The 26,190-nt window shown below is 43.2% G+C and overlaps 1 protein-coding gene across 1 annotated transcript; it reads right to left on the bottom strand.

The window, feature by feature from the left end:
* Positions 1–4,607: 4,607 nt before the first annotated feature.
* LOC101350216 (zinc finger protein 432-like) lies at positions 4,608–24,888 on the bottom strand. The gene is given in 5 exon segments (XM_023736483.1): positions 4,608–4,912; positions 4,914–6,553; positions 14,901–14,996; positions 15,256–15,382; positions 24,859–24,888. Coding segments are annotated over 5 exon segments (2,052 nt in total). The 5' UTR covers positions 24,874–24,888; the 3' UTR covers positions 4,608–4,738.
* Between the last annotated feature and the right edge of the window lie 1,302 nt (positions 24,889–26,190).

Genomic DNA, 26,190 nt, shown 5'->3' with positions numbered 1-26,190 from the left:
ACAATAATTGTGACTATGCAAATAAGGTATATGGAACCTGTGATAGTTGGGGTTGTCAACTTGGCTAGGCCATGACTGCCAATATTGTATGGTTGTCCTCCATTTTATGTGTTTCAGGTCCTGACCTCTACATGTTGATGAGGCAGGATTGGTGTAGGGTGTGTTTTGGGTCGCAGCCTTGAAGGAGGGCGAGACTTAAGTCCCACCCTTACTCAGGTTATGCCCTTCCCTGGGGTGTGGCCTGTATCTAAGATGTATGTGGGGATGACCTGGCAGGGCTTTCTCTCTGCATCTGGATCCCAAGTCTGGTTTGTGATCAACTGACCTCCGGTTCTTGGGACTGGAGCCAGAGGCCTGCTCTCTGACCTGCCGATTCCGGGATTTGCTGGCCTCCACAGCCCTGTGGGCTGCTGGCCTATTATCTGACCTGATTAGCCAGCTTCTGCAGCCTTGTGAGCCAGCAGCCTGTGGTGTGAAGTGCCAGTTTGGGTTCCACAGCCCCCTGCAGCCATATGGGTTGGAAAAAGCCTACGCCTAACCCACGGGTTTGGGACTTAACAGCCTCCACATCTGCCTGAGCCGTTTCCTTTATACAGTTTGTGAGTTCTGTGAGACGGTGCAGCAAATTAGGGAACCCAAAGATGGGAGGGAGAATACTAAGGGGAGAGGGAGTAGTTGATGTTAGGGATGATAGAGTGGTACAGAAATTTGGAAAAGTTGAACATTTTGGACATCTTTAACATCCTCCTCATAGGAACCAGCTTTGTGCTGATCCTTATAAAAGAAATTATTCATTTACAAACAAGGGCCAGAAGGGCCATAATAAGAGAAACTCACTGTACTGCATTTACCATGGCAAGATGTGGAGTATGGGGTTTACAATTAACCTTACTTAATTTGGTCTTTGCCCTCAATTCCTGAAAAATACGACTAAAATCTTGTAATATGCTGAGTAATTGAGGTGCTTTTGGTAATGAGTGGGGCTGTCCGAGCCAGAAAGACCACTTCATAGCCTGACATCAGTTGATCTTAGGGAGTGAGAAGGAGTAATGATTCAATCAACCATGTCTATGCATTGAGGCCCCAATCATGACTATGTAATAAAGTTAATAAAAGTTCTGTACATGGAAGTTCAATGGTGAAAGATGTCCATGCACATGGGAGGGCAGCATGTCCTTTGGGACATGGACCATTCACGTTGGGAACCCTCCCAGACCAGGCACTGTGCATCACTTGTATCTTCTTTTGGTATAATAAGGCTGTAATCCCAGGTATGGTACTTTCCATGAGTTCTGGGTATTGTTCCATGAATTATGGAACCCTAGGGAATAGTGGAGGCCAACAGGTTAGAAGTGAGGTGGCTGGGGACCCCTAAGCTGTGGCTGGTATCTTGAGGGGTAGCAGGAACACACCCAAATTTGTAGCAAGTTGAAAGTGAGGGAGCCCAGGGGCATTCCAAGCTCGCGACTAGCATCTTGAAGGGGTCTTGGGAAAACCAAGCAAGTCAGAAGCAATGGGAGCCCTGGGAACTCCAAAGCCTGCAGCTGGCATCTGAAATCTTAGGCTGAAAGATGGTGGCCTTTTAATTTGTGAGATCTGACCTAGCTCTGAGTAGTAGGATCAGAGAAAGAAGTGCTGCATGGGAGGCTGATGTCAGAACTGAACAGTGAAAAATGAGATTTGGATTTGATTTGATGATTTTCCTCATAGTTGATGTCAGAACAGTGAGGATTTTGAGATTTCCACACACGCAGATTCACAGGACGCGTGGAGGGGAGGACATGGTTGGTGGAGCACCCATTTCTGATTCTTTGCTAGAAAGTGTCCTGAATTCATCCTGCTGTGGGGTGGGGTGGTGAGGGGAGCACTAATCCAAGCTGTAGGGCAGAGATGTTTCAAAATAAAGTGTTTACCAGAAAACTCTGGTTATATTGCAGTCCTGGGCCCCGGGCCCAGAAGGTCTACTTTAGGAGGTCTGCGATGTGACTCAGCAATGGACATTTCTTTGCAAGCTTCAGAGAGACTCCTGAGGCTGGAGACTCATAGACAACACTTAGAACTAAGTTCTGTAGTATTCTCTGCTTTCAAGTAAGATGATGGTTGGCTCTTCTCAGTACACTTAAGTCTTGGCTCATATTACATCTGCCCAGAAAACCCTTTCCTGAAAATTCTTTTTAAAATAGCTCCTCCATTACTATCTCTACACTTATTAGCCTTTATTTTTCTTTATACCACTCATGCTTCCTGATGTTTTACTATCCATTTTAATGTAGGTCTCCCTTTCTAGACTGTGAAGGTTCATAAAGGCTGTTTTGTTCACCGCTATATCCCGAGTTTGTGAAACAGTGCCTGGGATGGTCATATTGCTTTAAAGTATTTCTGAAGGAGTCAATTACCCACTGAACCAGGATTTCACAATGAATTCTGAGACAGCCTCTGCATGCAAATTTCCATCTCTTTTCCTATGAGGACTCACTGTAACTTAGTATATATGGAATATATATATTAAGGAGTGGAACTTAATGGATAGAGAGGCCAAGAGCTCCATTCCCAGCAAAGTGAGAAGTAATGATGTAGAAGAAATCATTTGTCTCATATCAGCAGGTCACAGAGGAAGCGGATCTTTGAAATGGTGACAACCCTCAAAGGTGATATAAGGGTTCACCTCTAAGACAACCCAAAAGGACTTCACCTCCTCTCATCTCCTGTCCTCCCCTCTATTCTTAGACAGTATGGTTCTTGCCTTCTTTTTTTTTTTTTACTTATTTTGGGGATCCTTCTCCTTTTCTACTCTGTCTCCTTTATATTCAGTTATTGAGTTTCTCTAATTCCACATGAAAAGTTTCAGGGGGAAAATTCTGTTCTGTAAACTGCCCTCCAATGACTCGTTCACTTCAATGACAAAATACCATTTGATTAGTTTATTAGCTCATTTATTGCCTTTCCAAATAAATATATAATTAAATGTATTTCTGTGTACTGGGAACATAAAATCATGTAAACCAGTACTCTCTAATTTTCTGGGATAATGGAAATAAAATAGATTTCCCTCAGTATACACACTCCAGCCACATAAAGAGCTAGAAAGTCTTGCTCATTGTTTTTGCTGTCCAATTGGGTAGGCAGTAGTCACACATGGCTACTGAACACATGAAATGTGGCTAGTGCAATTAAATAACTGATTTTTAATTTTAGTTGTTCTTCATTTTTTAAAATTTAAATAGTCATGAGTTATAACTATCAAGTTATTTATAATCTACTTCGGCATAAATACTCAGAAAAACTGTCAACGAATTTAAAACTTTGGGATAGTCACAGAAACTACCAAGGAATTTATAATCTACCTGTTGAGATATGATGTGGGCATTAAAAAATAACTGTTTCCTAGGCTATTTAAGTATCATTAAAAGTCCTTTGATAGTGCAAATGGTTAACACACTCACCTACTAACCCAAAAGATCAGAGGTTCGAATCCACCCAGAGGCATCTCAGAAGGCCTGGCAATTACTTGTGAAAAATCAGCCACGGAAAACCTTAGGGGGCACAATTATACTGTCACATACATGGGATCACTGTAAGCTGGAATTATCTCTATGGCAACCAGATTTTGACAAGAAATTGTTTTAAGAGTTTTTTTTTTAGCATTTTCTAATTCCTAAAACTTCTAACTAAACCCCTTGTAACAATAATTCCATATTCATCTAATACAGATATTGCATCTTTTGACTAGATTAGTGGGAGTATCAACATTCCACTTGAATATGATTCAACTCAATGCTCTCTCCAACAGGGCATGGGCTTTTTCTTCACCACTTATCCTCAGCTCCTGGAAACAGGGCCAGATACAAAGGCAGTATGTGACAAATATTTGTTACATTAATGAGTAAACTCAGTGTAAGACAATAGTTTCATAGGTTCCTCTACATAATATAAACTTCTATTATGTATGGTAGACAATCTGGTTTTCGGTTAAAATCTTTCATACTGATCTGAAGAAACTGAACTGATATATATGTGCCCCATATCCCATCAATTCAGTATTGTGCCTTTCCCACCAACTCCTATGTGGTTTTGCATTTATAGCAACATTCCAGATACCGATGATCTTTTCTGTTTTAAAAATTCATGGTATTTATTTTCTCCACAGAGATTAGCTCAGATTTTCATTCAATTGGCACAACTGATGTGTATGTGTTTGTGTTAGCATCAGATTATGTCTCAATTTCAAAGCTCATATTTACATAGGATGTGTGTATCAGGCTCTCCCAGTCTCTGCACTCATATGATTTCCCTCAGGATACACTCTGTAGCTATACAATGAGGTAGAAATTTTTGCTCAATCCTCGTCCCTGCTGAATGTATCTGAGTTTATCCTACGGGTTTTGTGGGGCATAAAATAAGATACAATTGGACACTGAAGGTACTACCACATTCACTGCATTCACAGGCACTACCACATTCACTGCATTCATAGGAACTACCACATTCACTGTATCCATAAGGTTTCTTTCCTGTACAAATTCTCTGTTATCTCCTGAGGGTTCACATCTGGCAACAGGCTGTCCCACAAGGACTATGTTCCTATTAGTTAGGAGCCCACTGATGTTTACTGATGTCTGAGCTGCCACAGAAGGCATTTTCATAGTCACTGTATTAACTGGGCTTTTCTCCTGCATGAGATCACTGATATGTGATGAACTGTGATGAGCTGTGGAAGGGTCTTCGACCTTGACTGAATCTATACACTTCTCTCTTTTGTGACTTCCTTTATGTGAATAAAAGTTAGAAGCATAGGGAAAAGCTTTTCCATATTCATTGCAGCCATACGTTGGCTCTCCTGTATGAGATCTTTGATGCACAATGAGCTCTTGCTTTGTTTCAAAGGCTTTCCAACATTCACTGCATTGAAAGGGTTTTTCTCCTGTGTGAATTTTCTGATGTCTAATGAGACTTGACTTCTGGGAATAAGACTTTCCACATTCACTACATGAAAAGGGCATCTTTCCTGTGTGAAATATTTGATGTGCTATGAGGCATGACTTCTGGTTGAAGCCTTTTCCACATTCACTGCATATATAGGGTCTCTCTCCAGTGTGATTTCGCTGATGAATAATGAGATATCTCCTCTGGATGAAGCCTTTTCCACATTTAGTGCATATGTAGGGTTTTTCTCCAGTATGAGTTCGCTGATGAACAGTGAGATCTCCTTTATGGCTGAAGCCTTTTCCACATTCATTGCATATATATGGTTTCTCTCCAGTATGAGTTCGCTGATGAATAATGAGATTTCCCTTATGGATGAAGCCTTTACCACATTCACCACATACACAGGGTTTCTCTCCAGTATGAGTTCGCTGATGAATAAGGAGATTTCCCTTCTGGTTGAAGCCTTTTCCACATTCACTGCATATATAGGGTTTCTCTCCAGTATGAGTTCGTTGATGAACAATGAGATTCCCCTTATGGTTGAAGCCTTTTCCACATTCACTGCATACACAGGGTTTCTCTCCAGTATGAGTTCGCTGATGAATAATGAGATTTCTCTTCTGGATGAAGTCTTTTCCACACTCACTGCATATATAGGGTTTCTCTCCAGTATGGGTTCGCTGATGAATAATGAGAGATGACTTCTCAATGAAGCCTTTTCCACACTCACTGCACATATAGGGTTTCTCTCCAGTATGAGTTCGCTGATGAATAATGAGATTTCTCTTCTGGATGAAGCCTTTTCCACATTCACGGCATATATAGGGTTTCTCTCCAGTATGAGTTAGCTGATGAATAGTGAGATTTCTCTTCTGGATGAAGCTTTTTCCACATTCATGACATACATAGGGTTTCTCTCCAGAATGAGTTCGCTGATGAATAGTGAGATGCATCTCTCGGATGAAGCCTTTCCCACATTCACAGCATATATAGGGTTTTTCTGCCATATGAGTTTTCTGATGTTTATTTAGCAGTGATTTATGGAGATAGGCTTTCCCACAATCCATGCATTTATACGGTTTTTGTCCTTTATGAGTTGTGTGATAATGTTCAATGAGCTTGAACTTTTTAAAGAAGGTCTCCCCACATAGACTGCATCTATAGGGTTTCTCTCCTGTATGAATGATCTGATGATTGGTTAGGAAAGACTTCCTGATGAAGGCTTTCCCACATTCACTACATACATGCATTTTCTCTATTTTGGGAGTTTTCTGATGCTGAATGAGTTGGGACTTTGTGCTGCTGGATTTTTGACTCTCAGGGAATTTCACTGCAGTACAAAATTGCTCCTGGTCATCATGGAGAAAGGTTTTCTCATCTCCATTTAGCTCAGCAGAGTTCTTTATTTCATCGCTTCTGCTCTGGTTGAGTGCCAGTAAAGTTAAATTTGATTTCACAGCTTTTTTATGTAAGTCAAACATAGTATGATTTTCTCTTAAAGGAAAATGAGTTTTGTGCCAATGAACAGTATTTTCCAATGCATTATGTTCACAGCACTGTTCCATGCTGTCCACCCTGCTTTCATTTTGTGAGTGCCCAAGCAGATGATCATCAACTTTCTGGATTTCTAGGAAAGAAAAGAACAATGAACCTTTCATTGTTTTGTTTTGGAATGAAGCCATTTAAAAATGCATTGATGGAAGGTGGATCTTTAGTAACAACCCTCTGAGTGCAAATAAAACACCACACTTAATGTTCATTCCACACTGATAAAACTACAATATAAACAACCTAAACAGTAAAATAAGTTAGTGTAGAAACAAAATTAGATAATACATAATAAATGAATACAGATTTGGTTGCTTTTTAAGGCCTTGAAAAACATGCTGAGAATGTGAAATACAAGCAAGTCACTGTGACCTACAGACCACGGGAGTTTGAGGGCCTCCTGATCCTAATTGGTGAAGGATAAATTCATTCACTCCACGAATTGTTACTGTAAAACAACTATTCACCAGGCATAGTCGGGTATGTGAAGAATGCAGAATGTTACATTTGGGAGAAAACAATTTTCACACGTACATAGTAAAGGTATTGGAAATACATATTTCTTATGTTTACAGAGCTTACGTTCTGTTTGGTAAACTACTGAAAAACAGCAAGAAAAGCCACAAAGAAAGTAGCTGCAGATTGTGAAAAGTAGTTTTCATGAAAGGGCCAGCAAGGGGTGGAGGAAATGAAGATAACATTTTGAAGGAAGAGAAGGCTCACTGATGAATTCAGTGTTGCCAGAGTAGGGTAAAGAATGTGAAGAATAAAGGGTTACTGCTAAGTATTTTGCTTGAGCCATGGGGTAGTATGGTAGTGTCTTTTAATGAGATAAAAAAATATCATCGATGTATAGAATGTTCAAGAGAACATTCTGAAGCATATCAACTTCAAGATCGTTATTACATATCCAAGAGCAGAAACAAAGAAACCTGAAAGATGAATAAATCTTGACTGAAGGTAACAATTTGGAAAACTTTAGTATTTAAACATGACTTAAAGATAAAGAACAGAATAAAATCATGTTCAGAGAACATGTACAGATGAACACCAAGGGTTTGATCATTCTAACATTTAGAGCTTTGGAAATCGAAAAGTCCACCGAGGGACTGAAGTGAATACAGTTGGTAATATTTACAATGAACTAAGGAAAAAAATTAGAATTAGTATGGGGCTAAGAACTCATTTTCGCTTTTGTCTTCTGTCCCTCAAAAGATTTTTTAAAAAAATCAAACCATTGTCATCAAGTTGATTCCGAATCATAGCAACTCTATACGACAGCGTAGAACTGCCACATAGGGTTTCCAAGACTATAATCTTTCTCTCACAGAGCAGCTGGTGGGTTCAAACCACAACATTTTGGCTAGAAGCTGAGTGCTTAACCACTGTGCCGCCAGGGCTCCTCCCTTGAAAGACGGCCCTTGGATTTTTCCAACAATCGAGGTGCCCTTATTTTTTATAACAGGCAACACTTTAGAATGTGTGGAAATGACTGGGGGCTACACAGATATATGTTACCTAACCCGAAGAGGTTAGGGGGGTTGATGCAATCAATGATGCACATTCATTTTTTCAACTGATGATGCCTATGCAATGAGGCCCCAATCCTGACTATAAAATGAAGCCAGCAGAGACCATGTAAAAGGAAGTTCCAGGCTGCCTGGACTGCTGAGAACATTCATGCATGGGAGAAAGTAGATGTTCTTTGAGACAACGGAAGTGTCATCTGGGATCTCTCCCAGACCACGCCTGAGATGTCTCTTCGTTTCTGTCCTCTCTGGTTATACTAAATGGCTAACTGTAAATATGAGGAGCCACCTGGTGGTGCAGTGGTTAAGCACTCATCTGCTAACTCAAAGGTCTGTGGTTCAAACCCACCAGCCGCTCCCCTGGAAGATCTGGAAGTCTGCTTCCATAAAGACTTACAGCCTTGGAAACCTGTAGAAATGGCGTGGCACAGGCATCTGACATTCTCTAACGTCACAAGGGGGAAGGAGAATCAACACCAACAGCCCAAGGCTTATTCCTATGAGGCAGAGGTCAGACAAGCCTCCTCTCTCCATCATTTTTACCAATTCTGATACCAGCCACCCTCACCCCTGACGGCACTCTCTACTCCTCTGCTGGGTTCAATAATTCATTGCAATGGCCACACAGAACTCACAGACCATACTCACAGTTATGGGGTTTATTAGGGAAGTAACAGGTTACAATTCAAGTTCAAGAACACTTAGGATACAGTTCTTCTATCAGGGCAGCCTTTTCTCAGCATTTCCTCAGGCAGGCCTCTCCCTGGCCCTTGGCCCCTCAGCCTTGTCTCTGCCCTGCTCAAGCAAACGTTACAAAGCTCTTTAGCTCTGCCAGTTAAGTGCTCAGAGGCACTCCACTCTGTCAGCAAGCCTCCTGCCTGAAGGCACTCACCTCTTTTGGTGTGGATTAGCGAACCTAGCTCCACCACATGCCCGGAGGCACCCTATTCTGTCAGCAAGCCTCCTGCCTAAAGGCGTTCAGCTGTCTTGCTCCATGGGTTGGCACACCCACCGTGCTATCTCCTGGTTCTGCTGCCTCTGCTGCCGCCACTTCTCACCATCTCTCCGGTGTTAAAGCTCTTGCTCTCTGTTTCCTGGGTCTAGCAGACTCTCAGTACAGGGATCCTGGTGCACTCCTCTCCCATCTCTTCTTCTTGGTGGTTGTGACGTCCCCTGGGTCCACTTCTGGGATGGCTCATTTTAAGCCTAGTGGGATGGCAAAACTAACCAATGCCCTCGTTAAGGTTCCATATACCTTATTTGCATGGTCCCACCCCATTTACATTATTAGCAAGCTATCCAATGCCCTTGGTGGGCCACAAGCACCTCATTTGCATAGTTCTACCCAGTCATTTGGTGGGAGTTACCAAGAATGTGGCTAGAAGGGCCATAGTAAGTAATTCACCACACTGCAAACTCCTATGGGGCAGTTCTACTCTGTCCTATAGGGTCGCTAAGAGTTGGAATCAACTCGACGGTAATCAGTTTGGTTTGGCTTGAACTGTAAGTATAGCTACTCTCCAAGAATTCTTTGAGGCTTTCTAAAGAATTAATGAATCCAAAGGGGGCAATGAGCCTGCAGGTTTGGTATGTGCCCTTTTGGTAGTTACAGGACAGAATCATTCTAACTTGGAAATTCTGACAAAGCTCAGGGTGGCTATATCAGACAGTGGCTGCCAGGAAGTTGATAAGAAGGAGTGCATTCTTCTAAATTGTGTATTTTGACCTGGCTCAGGGTGGCCAGGGCACAGAAGACCTGGCCTAAGGAAGCCAGGAATTGGAGGACCTGGCCCTGGGCAGCCATGGATGAGAGAAACCTTGCACTGGCCAGTCAAGGAGGAGGGGATTTGGTTACGCGTGGCCAGGGAGGAGAAACTGCCACATAGGTGCCTTGCAACAACAATGGAAACATGGGAAAGTGGGAATTGGTTTCATGCTGATCCATACCACAGTTACCAATGAAGGCAGGATTTGCTCTACTTTCCCTCTTTTTAGTGCAGTTAGCACAATTAATAAATGTACCAGTTGCAGTAGTGCAATAGGCTCCTTTATGTAACTGTACTGCAATGGTTTGCTCTGGCATTTCTGGCCCTGGGTTTATAATTCTGCCAAAAATGATTGGCTGGGCCTCAATCTTACAGATGGCTGGTTAGTTTACTATGCAAATAGGGTGCATAAAACCACCCAATAGAATTGAGTGACTTACTTATAAAAAGCAGCCAACCTGACAGCTGTTTTCAGAGGCACATAGAGAGGAAGGGAACTCCTAAAAAAGCTGTAATACAGGTCAAGAGCTGTAACACCGAAGTCGGTGGGAGATGGTGCAAAACAGCAGCAGTGGACGAGACAGAGATTTAAGCACCTCAGGGCAGAAGGCTTGCTGGTGGAGTGGGGTGACTCCGACTACTTGTCTGTGGAGCCAAGCTATTAACACTTGCTGAGCAGGGCAGGGGCCCAGCGAAGCCCGGTAGTGGACACAGCCAAGAGAACGGCTGCCTGCCTTCAAGCACTGTGAGAGAAGGAGCTGAGAGCCATCTTGGTTGGAAGCTGTCCTGGTTGAAGAACTTTACTGTGTCTCATGAGTTGTATCCTGTTACCACCAAATTGATCTTTATCCCATGTTGTACCTGTTACGTGGTGCAGTGAATTACTTAATATGGCTTTTCTAGCCACAGTCTACCCTACGTTTCTGTCAGTTTGTTGTATAGTGGGGGCTTGTGTGTTGCTGTAATGCTGGAAGCTATGTCACCACTATTCAAATACCAGCAGGGTCACCCATGGCAGACAGGTTTCAGCTGAGCTTCCAGATTAAGACAGACTAGGAAGAAGGACCTGAGGTCTACTGCTGAAAAGAATTAGCCAGTGAAAACCTTATGAACAGCAGCAGAACACTGTCTGATATAATGCCAGAAGATGAGCCCCTCAGGCTGGAAGGTACTCAAAATAGGACTGGGGAAGGGCTGCATCCTCAAAGTAGAGTCGACCGTAATAATGTGGATGAAGTCAAACTTTCAGGATCTTCATTTGCTGATGTGTCAAGACTCAAAATAAGAAGAAACAGCTGCAAACATCCATTAATAATTGGAACATGGAATATACAAGGTATGAATCTAGGAAAATTGGAAATCATCCAAAATGAAATGGAACACATAAACATTGATATCCTAGGCATTAATGAGCTGAAATGGAGTGGTATTGGCCATTCTGAATCAGAAAATAGTATGGTCTACTATGCCGGGAATGACAACTTGAAGATGAATGGTGTTGCATTCAGAGTCAAAAAGAACATTCAAGGTCTATCCTGAAGTATAATGCTGTCAGTGATAGGATACTATCCACATGCCTACAAAGAAGACCAGTTAATATGACTATTATTCAAATTTACACACCAACCACTAAGGCCAAAGATGAAGAAATTGAAGATTCTTACCAACTTCTGCACTCTGAAATTGATCGAACGTGCAATCAGAATGATTTGATAATTACTGGTGATTGGAATGGGAAAGTTGGAATCAAAGAAGGATCAGTAGTTGGAAAATATGGCCTTGGTAATAGAAACGATGCTGGAGATCGCATGATAGAATTTTGCTAGACCAACAACTTCTTCATCGCAAATACCTTTTTTCACCAACATAAATGCCAACTATACACGTGGACCTCACCAGATGGACTACACAGGAAATCAAACTGACTACATCTTTGGAAAGAGGTGATGGAAGAGCTCAATATTATCAGTCAGAGCAAGGCCAGAGGCCAACTGCGGAACAGAGCCATCAACTGCTCATATGCAAGCGCAAGCTGAAGCTGAATAAAATTAGAACAAGTCCATGAGAGCCAAAGTGCGACCTTGAATATATCTCACCTGAATTTAGAGAGCATCTCAAGAACAGATTTGACGCGTTGAACACTAATGACCGGAGACCAGATGAGTTGTGGCAAGACATCAAGGACATCGTACATGAAGAAAGCAAGAGGTCATCAAAAAGACAGGAAGAAAAGAAAAGACCAAAATGGATGTCAGAAGAGACTCTGAAACTTGCTCTTGAACGTAGAGTAGCTAAAGGGAATGGAAGGAATGATGAAGTAAAAGAGGTGAACAGAAGATTTCATAGTGTGGCTCAAGAAAACAAAGTAAAGTATTATAATGACATGTGCAAACACCTGGAGTTACAAAACCAAGAGGGAAGAACACGCTCGGCATTTTTCAAGCTGAAAGAACTGAAGAAAAAACCCAAGCCTTGAGTTGCAATATGGAAGAATTCTACGGGAAAAATATTAAACAACACAAGAAGCATCAAAAGAAGATGGAAGGAATACACACAGTCACTATACCAAAAAGAATTGGTCAACATTCAACCATTTTAGGAGGCAGCATATGATCAGGAACTGATAATACTGAAGGAAGAGATCCCAGCTGCACTGAAGGCACTGGCGAAAAAACAAGGCTCCAGGAATTGACAGAATATCAACTGGGATGTTTCAACAAATGGATGCAGCGCTGGAAGTGCTCACTCATCTATGCCAAGAAATTTGGAAGACAGCTACCTGGGCAACCAACTGGAAAAGATCTATATTTGTGCTGATTCCAAAGAAAGGTGATACAACAGAATGCAGAAACTATCAAACAGTATTATTAATATCACACACAAAATTTTGCTGAAGATCATTCAAAAATGGTTGCAGCAGTACATCGACAGTGAACTGCAAGAAATTCAAGCTGGATTCAGAAGAGGATGTGGAATGAGGGATATCACTGCTGATGTCAGATGGATCTTGGATAAAAGCAGAGAGTACTAGAAAAATGGTTATCTGTGTTTTATTGACTATGCCAAGGCATTCCACTGTGTGGATCATAACAAATTATGGATAACATTGTGAAGAATGGGAATGCTTAATTGTGCACAAGGAAACTGTACATAGATCAAGAGGCAGTCATTCAAACAGAACAAGGCGATACTGTTGTGGTTTAAGGTCAGAAAAGGTGTGCGTCAGGGTTGTATCCTTTCACCATACTTATTCAATCTGTATGCTGAACAAATAATCTGAGAAGCTGGACTGTATGAAGAAGAACACAGCATCAGGATTGGAGAAAGACTCATTAACAACCTGCATTATACAGATGACATAACCTTGCTTGCTGGCAGTGAAGAGGACTTGAAGCACTTACTGATGAAGATCAAAGACTACAGCCTTCAGTATGGATTACACCTCAACATAAAGGAAACAAAAATCCTCACAACTCGACCAATAAAGAACATCATGATAAATGGAGAAAAGATTGAAGTTGTCAAGAATTTCATTTTACCTGGATCCACAATCAACACCCATAGAAACAGCAGTCAAGAAATCAAAAGACGCACTGCACTGGACAAATCTGCTACAAAAGACCTCTTTAAAGTGTTAAAAAGCAAAGATGTCACTTTAAGGACTAAAGTGCACCTGACCCAAGCGATGGTGTTTTCAATCGCCTCATATGCATGCAAAAGCTGGGCAATGAATAAGGAAGACCGAAGAATTGATGCCTTTGAGTTATGGTGTTGGTGAAGAATGTTGAATATACCACGGACTGCCAAAAGAATGAACAAATCTATCTTGGAAGAAGTACAGCCAGAATGCACCTTACAAGGGAAGATGGCAAGACTTCATCTTACATACTCTGGACATGCTATTATCAGCTGAGACCAGTCCCTGGAGAAGGACATCATGCTTGATAAAGTAGAGGATCAGAGCAAAAGAGGAAGACCCTCAACAAGAAAACTGACACAGTGGCTGCAACAATGGGATCAAGCATTACAACGATCATGAGGATGGTGCAGGACTGGGCAGTGTTTTGTTCTGTTGTACATAGGGTTTCTGTGAGTCCAAACTGACTCAACAGCACCTAACAATAACAACATTCAACCTGTACAGTTAGTAAATAATCAGAGTAGCTGGACTATATGAAGAAGACAGCATCAGGATACGTAAAGACTCATTAACAACCTGTGATATGCTTGCCAAAAGTGAAGAGGACTTGAAGCACTTACTGATGAAGATCAAAGACCAGAGCCTTCAGTATGGATTACACTTTAACATAAAGAAAACAAAAATCCTCACAAGTGGACCAATAAGCAACATCATGAGAAATGGAGAAAAGATTGAAGTTGTCGAGGATTTCATTTTACTTGGATCCACAATCAATGGAGCAGCAGTCAAGAAATCAAACGATGTATTACATTGGGTAAATCTGCTGCAAAAGGCCTCTTTAAAGTGTTAAGAAGCAAAGATGTCACTTTGAGGACTAAGGTGCGCCTGACCCAAGCCTTTGTATTTTCAATCCCCTCATATGCATGTAAAAGCTGCACAGTGAATAAGGAAGACCAAAAAAGAATTGATGCCTCTAAATTATGATGTTGGCAAAGAATATTGAATACACCATGGACTGCCAGAAGAACGAACAAATCTGTCTTGAAGAAGTACAGCCTGAATGCTTCTTAGAAGCAAGGATGGCGAGACTTCGTGTCACATACTTTGGACATGTTATGAGGAGGGACCAGTCCCTGGAGAAGTACACCATGCTTGGTAAAGTAGAGGGTCAGTGAAAAAGAGGAAGACCCTCAAGGAGATGGACTGACACAGAGGCTGCCAACAATGGGCTCAAGCATAACAATTTTGAGGATGGTGCAGGACCGGGCAGTGTTTCGTTCTGTTGTACATAGGGTTGCTATGCGTCAAAACCGACTCAACAGCACCAAACAACAAAAACTCATAGGAAAAATAAAAAAAGAGGTCTCACACTGGGAGAGGGATACGCGGAGATATTTTTATGTATACTCAGAAATCCCTCACAGATTTAACACCTTTCACTTGAATGGGACTTCCACAGCCTTCCCCCTTTACCGCTTTTCCCTTGCTCACCTGAAAAGATTCCACTATGACTTTCGTCTAGTATAGTCCATGGTTGTTCTCCTCGTTCTAACTTGGAGAGTGCATCTGGCTTGTTAACTTGACACCCTGTTTATGGGAAATCACAAAATCTTAGACTCACCAAATTGGCCTTGGGTCTATGAAGACTGCAGAATGTTGTACTTGTGAAAAAACAATTTTCAAACGTACAATTTAGTGCTTTTTCTGTTAGGAATCAGAAGAATATACCCACTTATCTAGAGCCAGAGAGTGGACTGATCATCTGCCATTTTAGAGCACCACAGACACTCCAAAGATTTCAGCAGCTGAGAAAGGAAAAAGCCAATGACAGGAGAGTTGTCCTCACCAACGGACACCAGGTTGCTATAGTTCTCCAACATCATGTCCCAGTATAGGTCCTTCTGAGCAGGGTCCAGGAGCTGCCACTCCTCCCAGGTGAACTTCACAGCCACGTCGCTGAATGTCAGTGATTCCTATATTAAGAGGATCCTGTTTAACAAAGTATTTTCCATTTCGTTGTATGAATGAAATGTGGGGAAAGATGTTCTGTTCATTTCCTCTATATAGGCTGCTGTATTTACCAACCTGTGGTTTTTTTAATGTCTTATAGAGAAACAAAATCATAATAAACTATTCTGAATTTGTGCATTCCATAATTCCCCAACTCATGAATGAGTAGGACTGTGCAAATTGGGTAATTGTGGTCCACCAAAGGTATGGTCAGTTTCGCCACCCTGCTGGGCTTGAAATAAGCCACCCCACAGGCAGAAAGGAGGGGATCTCACCACCACCAAGGAAGAAAGGCCAAGAGCAGAGCATGTTCTTTGGACCCGAGATCCCTGTGCTGAGAAGCTTCCTGGAAACAGAAGCCTGAGGCAGAGAGAGTTGTAACACTGAAGACAGCGAGAAGCTTCTGGCAGAGAAACAGCAGGAGACACAGGCAGGAGAGACCAGCAGGAGATGGCACAGTAGGCTTCCCAGCCCGTGGAGCAAGAAAGCTGAGTGCCTTCGGGCAGGAGGCTTGCTGGTAGAGTAGGGTGCCTCTGGGCAACTTGGTGGAGTTAGGACTGTAGACCCACGGAGCACTTATCAGCAGAGCTAAAAGAGCTTTGTAACACTTGCCTGAGCAGGGCGGAGGCGGAAGGCCAGAGAGGTGTGCCTGCGAGCACAGCTGGGAAGAGGCTGTCCTGATGGAATAACTGTATCTTGAGCGTTCTTGAACCTGAATTGTATCCTGTTACTTTCCTAATAAACCCCATAACCGCATGGATTGTCTGCGAGTTCTGTGTGGCCACTGCAATGAATTATCAAACCCAGCAGAGAAGTAGAGTGCTGCGAGAGGGACGGTTGGTGTCAGAATTGGTAAAGATGGTGGAGAGAGGAGGAAGAAGCCTTGAGCTATTGATCTAGATTCTCCTTCCTCCTCGCAAAGTTAGAGATGGTCAGATGTCACCTCCACACTGTTTTTTCCAACAGCATATTGTGAAATGGGACTAGGAATAGTGGCTGTATCAATAGCATTGTCAGAAACTAACTTCAGGGGGCATAATGATCAGGGTCAGTTCAAGGCGGATCCCTATGAGGTGATCAGACATACTTCCGCCCTCCATCTTTTTTACCAATTCTGACACCAGCTGTCCTTCCCATGGCAGTCTACTTCTGATCTGAGTTTGATAATACATTGCAATGGCCACATAGAACTCACAGACCATATTTACAATTCAGTGGTTTATTAAGGAACAGGAAACAACTCAAGATCAGGATCAACAGGCTAAAATTCAGGATCAGGATCAGGATCAGGAAGCGTGTAGGCAGAGTCTCCCTTCTTCAGTGCAGGACAGCTCTCTTAGCTCCTCTTGGCCCTCTGAAAGCAGCCTCCTCTTGGTCTTGCCATCTGTCACTACGGGCTGTGCCCCTGGGTCTCTTCCGGGCCTGTTACCACCGGCTCTGCCCCTGGGCCTCATCTGGGCCTGTCACCACTGGCTCTGCCCCTGGGCCCTTTCTAGGCCTGCTGCCTCTGGCTCTGCCACAGGGCTTCTTCTAGGCCTCTGTCTTCAGTGTTACAGCCCTTGACTAGTGTTACAGCTCTTTTAGTAGGCTCCTTGCCTCCACTCTCTCTCTGCCTCTTCTTTCCCCTTTCTTCCTTCTGCTTTTCTTAGTTCTGACAAATCTCTGTGGGGCTAGCTGCTTATAACTACAAACTCCTTGTTAATTTCAAGACATGGCTATAAAACTGACAAATCTCCTCTTGGTAGGCCTCAGACACTTCACTTGCGTAGTAGGCATGGCTGGGCAACAATTCACCTCATTTGCATAGTCCCTCGAACAATCTCTGCAAGGTGCATACCAATCACAGAGCAGGCTGCAGCCAGGCAGAATGTATCAAAGCAAGTTGGTTACAACTTACCTAGGAAATGTCAACCAACCTGGACGAAAATAACAAAACTTCTAGGGTAGAAAACTAGGGCAAAAGTAACTTCTCAGCATAGGCTGCAACCTAGGACCTGGCGGGAAGTATCAAACTATAAAAATGGTGGTGTGGTGGAGGCATCTGACCTCCTCTAACTTTAGGAGGGGTCGAGAGAATCATTATCAGCATCAGTGACCCAAGGCTGATTGCTATATGGCAGAGGTCAGACATACCTCGTCTCTAACCATTTTATCAATTCCAACACCAACCATCCCTCCCATGACACTCTTCACATCTCTGCTGGGTTCGATAATTCATTGCAATGGCCACGCAGAACTCACAGACCCTACTCACAGATATATGGTTATTAGGGAAGTATCACGTTACAACTCAGGTTTAGGAATGCTCAGGATAAAGTTCTTTGATCTGGGCAGCTTCTTCTCAGTCATGCCACAGGCAGGCCTCTACCTGGGCCTTGATCTCTTGGCCCCTCAGGCAGGCCTCTGCTCTCCTCGGGTAAGTGTTACAAAGCTCTTTGAGCTAAGCTAATTAGTGCCCAGAGGCATCCCACTCTGCTAGTAAACCCTGGCCTGAAGGCTCTCAGCTCTCTTGCTCCATGGGTTGGCAAACCTGGCTCCGCCAAGTGTCTGGAGATACCCTACTCTGTCAGCAAGCCTCCTGCTCGAAGACACTCAGTTCTTTTACTCTGTGGGTCAGCCCACCCACCGTACCGTCTCCTGCTGGTCTCCTGTTTCTGCTGCCTCTACTGCCACTGTTTCTCTGCAGCCAATTTTCACCATCTTTGTTGTTACAGTTCTCTCTCTCAGTCTCCTGGTTCCAGGAGCTTCTCAGCACAGAGATCTTGGGTCCAAAGGAATGCACTCCACTCCCTGCTCTTCTCTCTTAATAGCCGTGAGGTTTTCCACCTCTCCTCTATTACTGGCTCTCTTTTAAGCCTAGCAGGATGGCATAACTCACCAGTCCCCTCATTAGAGTTCCATATACCTTATTTGCATGGTCCCACGCCAACAAGTGTGCCATGCAACTTATTTACGTTAGCAAACTATCCAATCCCCTTAATGGGCCACAAGTACCTCATTTACATAGTCCCACCTAGTCATTTATTGGGAATTACAAAGACTATGGCTAGAAGGGCCATATTAAGTAATTCACTATACTGCACAAACCAAATTGACTACAACTTACTCACGAAATGTCAACCAACCTGGACAAAAGTAACAAACTCTCTAGGGATACAAAACAGAGGCAAAAGTAACTACTCAGGGCTTAGGGGAAAAATCGCTCAAGCTGTTTTTCCAAAGAATCAAGGCAATAAGCCACATAAAGGAACTCACTTCATCAGACATATCAAATACACTAAAGAGATAATTAGTCAACCGTGATATACAAATGAAATTACCCAAAATGTAGCAAAGAGAGAAACAGAAAAAATAAAGGAGAGGTTAGTTAACATGGATGAGCAACAATGTCTACCTGTGGTGAAATGAGTTCCTTTATGTGGCCTTTTGCCTTGGTTCTTTGAAAAAAAAGTTTGAGATTTTTCCCCTAAGCACCAAGGATTTACCTTTGCCCTAGTTTTCTAACCCAGAGAGTTTGTTACATTTCCTGGGTAAGTGGTAAACACCACAGTTTGAAACTTTTAGTCTGCTCCTGGGCTGCAGCCTGTCCTGTAATTGGTATGCACATTGCAGTGATTCGTCAATATACTATGCAAATGAAGTGACTATAGTCTACTATGCAAATTAACTGTCTATGGCCTACAGAGAGTGGATTGGTCCTGCGAGGAAGGTCATGCCTTGAAACTGACAAGGAGTTTGTGTATATATGCAGTCAATGCCACAGGTTTTTCAGACATGAAGCAGGAAGCAGCAGAAAGAAAAAAGGCGAGAAGAAGTAGAGAGAGAAGAGGCAAGGAACCGCCTAAAAGCGCTGTAACATGGACCAACGGCTATAACACAGAAGATAGCGAGAGGCTCGGAGAGGCCATTTGGCAGTGCCAGTGGTGACAGGCCCAGAAGGGGCGCAGCGGCAGAGCCGGCAGCGATAGGCCTGGAAGGAGTCCAGTGGCGGAGTCAGTGGTGACAGACAGCAGGGCCAACAGGAGCCTGTTCTGAGGGGGTTGAGAGTAGACTGTTCTGAGGGGGCTGACAGGAGCCTGTCCTGAGAGAACTGAGAGGAGGCTTAAGAGCTGAGAGGGGGTGTGCACGCAGAGAAAAGGGCCTGTTTGCACGGCCAAGAGGAGCTAAGAGAGCTGTCTTACACAGGAGAAGGCAGACTTTGCCTGTGTGCTCCTTGATTCTGATCCCGAGTTGTAGGCTTTTGATCCTGATCCTGATCCTAAGTTGTACCCTGTTACTTCCTTAATAAACCACTTAAGTGTAAGTACAGTCTGTAATTTCTGTGAGATACTGCAGCAAATTGCCAAACCAAAATGAAGGAGGAAAGAGTACTGAGGGGAGTATGAATAGCCCGTGTCAGAGATAGGAGTGGTTCAGTAGCTTGCAGAATGTGGAAATCTGGGATATACTGTCCTCTACCTCATAGGAATTGGCTCTGTCCTGATTCTTATATTTTAAGTTATTATACATTAACATATGCCTATTCATAACTTCTGAAAGAGAGGGGAGAAGAAATAGCCAAAGATCTCACACTGCACCCAAAAATAATTGTTTACTGAAAGAAAGACTTGTGGCAGGCAGATTCTAAGATAGCCCTAACATCATATTTGGACCTTTGGATTGTCCCCTCTGCATGACTATGGGCTGGACTAGTTCCTCCTACCTAATAGAATGTGCTAAGGTGAAACAAAGTTATTCTGTGATAAGATTACGTATTAGGTGTTATTTCTGTCTGTCTGGTATTGATGAAGCAAGTTTCCATGTCGGGGAGGTCCACATGTGTACAAATGGTATGGGGGCAGCATCTGACCACCTCTAACTTCACAAGGGGGAAAGAGAATCAAGATCAACAACCCAAGGCAGATGCCTATGAGACGAAGGTCAGACATGCCTTACCTCTCCACCATCTTCACCAATTCTGACACCATCTGTCACTTCCACGGCACTCTCTACTTCTCTGCTGGTTCAACAATTCATCGCGATGGCCCAACAGAACTCACAGACAATGCTCACCATTATGGAGTTTATTAGGGAAGTAACAGGATACAATTCAGGTTCAGGAACACTCAGGATATAGTTCTTCCATCAGGACAACCTCTCTTCAGCTGTGCCTGCAGGCATACCTCTCTCTGGCCCTAGTCCTCTGCCCTGCTTGGGTAACTGTTACAAAACTCTGTCAGCTCTGCTGGTAAGTATCCTGAGGCACCCCACTTCACTAGTAAGCCTCAGCCCGAAGGCATTCAGCTCTAGCTCCGTGGGCTGGCAAATCTAGCTCCACCAAGTGCCCTGAGGAACCCTACTCTGTCAGCAAGCTTCCTGCCCAAAGGTACTCAGCTTTCTCACTCTGTGGGCCAGGAAGCCCACCACACTGTCTCCTGCTGGTCCCTCCTGCTGCTGCTTCTTGCCATCTTCAGTGTTACAGCTCTCTGTCTGCTGGTTCCAGGAGCTTCTCAGTGCAGGGATCCCGGGTCCAAAGGACATGCTCCGCTCTTGGTTCCTCTTCCTTGGTGGTGGTGAGATCCTCTTTTTCCCTCCTCTGGGATGCTCACTGTAAGCGTAGTGGGATGACAAAACTGACCTATCCCCATGGTGGGCCACAAATTATCTTATTTGCACAGTCCCACCCAATCATTTGGGTGAAGTTACCCTCACATAAGAGTACAGTCCATCTCCTGTGACTACTCAAAGTTTGGTTGCTCTATTGCTACAGGAGTCTATGTGGGACCCTGGATGAAATAGCCATAGGAAACCTGCCAAGAAGGGGCAGAGCAGCAGTGACAGGCCCAGAAGAGACCCTGCGGGACAGTCAGTGGCAACAGATGGCAGGGCCAAGAGGAGCCTATCCTGTCTTGAAAGGGTTGAGAGGAGGCCAGCAGGGCCAAGAGAAGCTGAGAGCTGTCCTGCATTGAAGAAGGGAGACTTCGCCCAGGTTTTTCCTGATCCTGATCCCAAGTTATACCCTGTTGCTTAATAAACCATTTAAATGTAATTATGGTCTGTGAGCTCTGTGTGGCCACTGTAACAAATTATCAAAGCCAGAAGAGAAGTAGAGAGTGCCACTGGAGGGACGGCTACTGTCAAAATTGGCAAAAAGGTTGGAGAGTGGAGGTATGTTTGACATTCACCTCGTAGGGATTAGCTTTGGGGCTGATCCTGGTCATCATCCCCCCAGAAGTTAAACAGGTTCTGATGTTACTACTTTTGGTTAAGTGAAAGTCTTTGTGACTCCTATGAAATGACTGGGTGGGATTTTGCAAATAAGGTGCTTGTGGCCCATCAAGGGGACTAGACAGCCTGCTAATAATGTAAATAAGGTACATAAAATCCTTGTGGGGGTGGTACCATGCAAATAAGGCGTATGGAACCCTAACAAGTGGATTAGTCAGTTTTGCCATCCCAGTAGGCTTAAAATGAGCCCATCTCAGAAGTGAAAGAGGGGAGCTCACTTCCAACAAGAAGAGCCAAGAGCAGAGTGTGTCCTCTTAAACAGGGGTCCTGCTCTGAGAACCATCTAGACCCAGAAGACAGAGAACTGTAACACCAGAAAAGGTGTGAGACAGCAAGAAGCAATGGCAAGCACAGCAGAGTCCAGCAGCAGAGAAACGGCAGCAGCAGAACCAGGAGACTGGCACAGGAAGGCACGGCAGGCTTGCTGGCCTATGGAGCGATGTGGCTACAGTAGGCATGCCAACCAGTGGCTAACGTAGGTGTGCCAACCCACGAAGCAAGAGGGCCGAGCACCTTCAGAAAGGAGGCTTACTAGTGGAATGGGGTTCCTCCAGGGAATTTCTGGCAGAGCTAAAGAACTTTGCAACATTTGACCAACCGGGGCAGAGACCAGGCTGAGGGCTGAAAGAAGGAGCCTGTCCTGAGGGGTCTGAGAGGAGCCTGTCCTGCGGGAGCTGAGAGAAGACAGAGAGCTGTACTGACCCGAAGAAGGAAGACATTGCCTATATGCTTCCGTATCCTGATCCCAAGTTGTAGTCTTTTGTTTCTGATCCTGAGCTGTAACCTGCTGTTATTGTTGTTAGGTGCCATTGACTGAGTTCCGACTCATAGCGACCCTATGTACAACTGAACAAAACGCTGTCCGGTCCTGTGCCACCCTCACAATCTTTGTTATTCTTGAGCCCATTGTTGCAGCCACTGCATCAGTTCAACTCGTTGAGGGTCTTTCTCTTTTTTGCTGACCCTCTACTTTACCAAGCATGATGCCCTTCCCTAGGGACTGGTCCCTCCTGGTAACATATCCAAATTATGTGAGACGAAGTCTCACCATCCTTCCTTCTAAGAAGCATTCTGGTTGTATTTCTTCCAAGACATATTTGTTCGTTCTTCTGGCAGCCCATGGTATATTTAATATTCTTCACCAATACCATACGACAAAGACATCAATTCTTCAGTCTTCCGTATTCATTTTCCAGCTTTCGCATACATACGAGGTGACTGCAAATATCATGGCTTGGTTCACCTTAATGCTATGGGGCAGTTCTACTCTGTCCTATAGGGTTGAGATGAATCAGAATCAACTGATGGCAAGAGGTTTGGTTTTGGTTTGTTGGGTCACCTTAGTCCTAAAGTGACATATTAGCTTTTTAACACTGTAGAAAGGTCTTTTGCAGCACATGTGCCCAATGATTTCTTGGCTGCTGTTTTCATAGGCGTTGATTGTGCATTCAAGTAAAATGAAATCCTTGACAACTTCGATATTTTCTCGATTTATCACGATGTTGCTTATTGGTCCAGTTGTGAAGATTTTTGTTTTCCTTACGTTGAGGTGATATCCATACTAAACGCTGTAGTCTTTGATCATCATCAGTAAGTGCTTCAAGTCCTCTTTGCTTTCAGAAAGCAAAGTAGTGTCATCTGTATATTACAGGGTGTTAATAAGTCTTCCTCCAATCCTGATGCTGCATTCTTCATATAGTCCAGCTTCTTGGATTATCTGTTTGGCATACAGATTGAATAAGTATGGTAAAAGGATACAACTCTGACATACACCTTTCTTGACTTTAAACTACACAGTATCCCTGTTTTACTTATTTATGGCCGCTGTAACAGAAACACCACAAACAGATGGCTTTAACAAAGAGAAATTTATTCTCTCACAGTCTAGGAGGTTAGAAGTCCAAATTCAGGGTGCCAGCTCCAGGCAAAGGCTTTCTCTCTCTGTCAGCTCTGGTGGAAGGTCCTTGTCATCAATCTTCCCCTGGTCTAGTATCTTCTCAGTGCAGGGACCTCAGGTGCAAAGGACGCACTCCCCTCCTGGTTCTTCATTCTTGGTGGCATGAGGTCCCCCGTCTCTCTGCTTGCTTCTACCTTTTATATCTCAAAAAAGATTGATTCAAGACACAATCTAATCTTATAGACTGAGTCCTGCCTCATTAACATAACTGTCTCTAATCCTGCCTCATTAACATCATAAGAGGCAGGATTTAAAATACATAGGAAAATCACATCAGATCACAAATTGGACAAATTGGAGGACAACCACACAACACTGGGAATCATGGCCTAGCCAAGCTGACACACATTTTGGGGGAACACAATTCAATCCATAACAAATCCCTTGTTCTGTTCTAACGACTGCCTTTTGGTCTATGTACAAGTTCCTCATGAGCATAATTAGGTGTTCTGAAATTCCATTCTTATGTATAACCTGTTACTTCCTTAATAAATCCCACAACTGTGAGTACAGTCTGTGAGTTCTGTGTGGCCACTGCAACCGATTATCGAACCCAGCAGAGAAACAGAGAGTCCCGTGGGAGGGATGGCTGGTGTCAGAATTGGTAGAAAGTTTGGAGGGTGCATGTATGTTTGACCTCCACCTCACAGGAATCAGCTTTGTGTTGATATTGATAGTGATTCTCTCTTCTACCCCTGAAGTTAGAGGAAGTCAGAAGCCGCCTGCCTTTTCATACTACTATTACTACTAGTCTCATTTTACATGCATCTATAAGAATGCTGCTGTTGAGAATACTGTCCACCACATCACCTCTAGGAAGAAACATCAAAGAAACTTACTCAGACAAAACTCCCATGAAATACTGAAATCCTCCAAGGAACTGAACTTCTGTCTCCTCAAAAACTGGACATAACATTTAAATTACAATGATTCTTTTGGAGTTGGCCAGAGATATAGTACATGCAAGTTGAAAGCTAATGTAGCCAAAGAATTCCCAGTCACATATTATGATCAACATCAATAATTTAGTGTTAATCCCAAGAACAATATATTTCTGACCCTCCTTTGCCTGATGTTGGTCAGAGTCTAAGTTTATTTCTCTGTAGCTTCTACTTTTCCAAATTTATACTTTTCAGATGAACTGAACTGATATTTTACAGGCCTCTACAAACTCATTAGGAAAGAAACGAAAGCATAAAACAAACCAAAAGTCACCTGGGCCTTGACCATTTTCTTTTTTTCTTGGGACACTGCCAGCATCTGGGATGCTCTGTCTTTGTGTTTGGTGGATCAGCTCTAATTTCTGTTTAGAAATTTCAGTTTCCTGTGAAGGGTGTCCCCAGAATGACAGTATCTAAATCTTGCAACCTCTTCCTCCTTCCTTCAAGTGATTCTCTTGCTGCTGGGGAGTCAGGACCTGTAGGCTGAAGGGAAAATTCAATGTGAGTGGTACATTATCTCTAGGTCCAGATGTTGTCACTGCTCCTGGCACGTTGCTTAACAAAAGGCCCTCAATACCATTGACTGTCCCTTTATTTGGAGCCACAGAATATTTTACACCCATGCGCACAAATACCTAAGATTCAAAATTTGCAGAGATATGGGTAAAAGATGTCTTTTCAAAAAATTGCTATTAGACAATCAGATATACATGTGAAAGAAGAAGAATAAGCTTGATCCCTACCTCATGACACGCAAAACTATCAATTCATGGTCAAGTGTGACTCTCAATGACAAATCAATGAAGCTTTGAGAAGATAAGTTTACATTAGGGTCTGGAAACGTATTTTAAACATGGCACATAAAGCACTGACTATCAACTGAAGACTATTCTGTTAGAGAAATAGTAAAGTTGTACAACCACTTTAGAAAACACTAAGGCACAATCTAGCAGATTAAAATTATACATACAGTCTGAAATAACAAGCTAAGTCTGAGGTATATATCCCCCTATAATGAGTGCACATTTGAACCACAAGACCTGTACCAATATTTTCAAAGCAGAATTATTTGTAGTAACCCAAGGTGGTGCAATGGATTGCTTTTATATGACCTTTGTAGCAATGGTCTTGTAACTCCCACCAAATGACTGAGTGGTACTATGCAAATAACCCCACGCGTCTGTCAGTTTGTCATACTGTGGCGGACAGGATTCAGCTGAGCTTCCAGACTAAGACAGACTAGAAAGAAGGACCTGGCAGTCTACTTCTGAAAAAAATTAGTCAGTGAAAATCTTATGAGAAGCAGTAGAACACTGTCTGACATAGTGCTGGAAGATGAGCCCCACAGGTTGGAAGCACTCAAAATACGACTGGAAAAGAGCTGCCTCCTCAAACTAGAGTTGACTTTAATGACGTGGATGAAGTCAAGCTTTCAGGACCATCATTTGTTGATGTGGCATGACTCAAAACGAGAAAACACAGTTGCAAACAGTCATTATCAGAACGTGGAATGTACAAAGTATGAATCTAGGAAAATTGGAAATCATCAGAAATGGAATGGAACACATAAACATTGATATTCTAAGCATCAGTGAGCTCAAATGGA

The sequence above is a fragment of the Trichechus manatus genome, unplaced genomic scaffold (assembly GCF_000243295.1).
Source record: "Trichechus manatus latirostris isolate Lorelei unplaced genomic scaffold, TriManLat1.0 scaffold00087, whole genome shotgun sequence".
Classification (NCBI taxonomy): Eukaryota; Metazoa; Chordata; class Mammalia; order Sirenia; family Trichechidae; genus Trichechus; species Trichechus manatus.
This window is presented reverse-complemented; position numbering and strand designations above follow the sequence as displayed.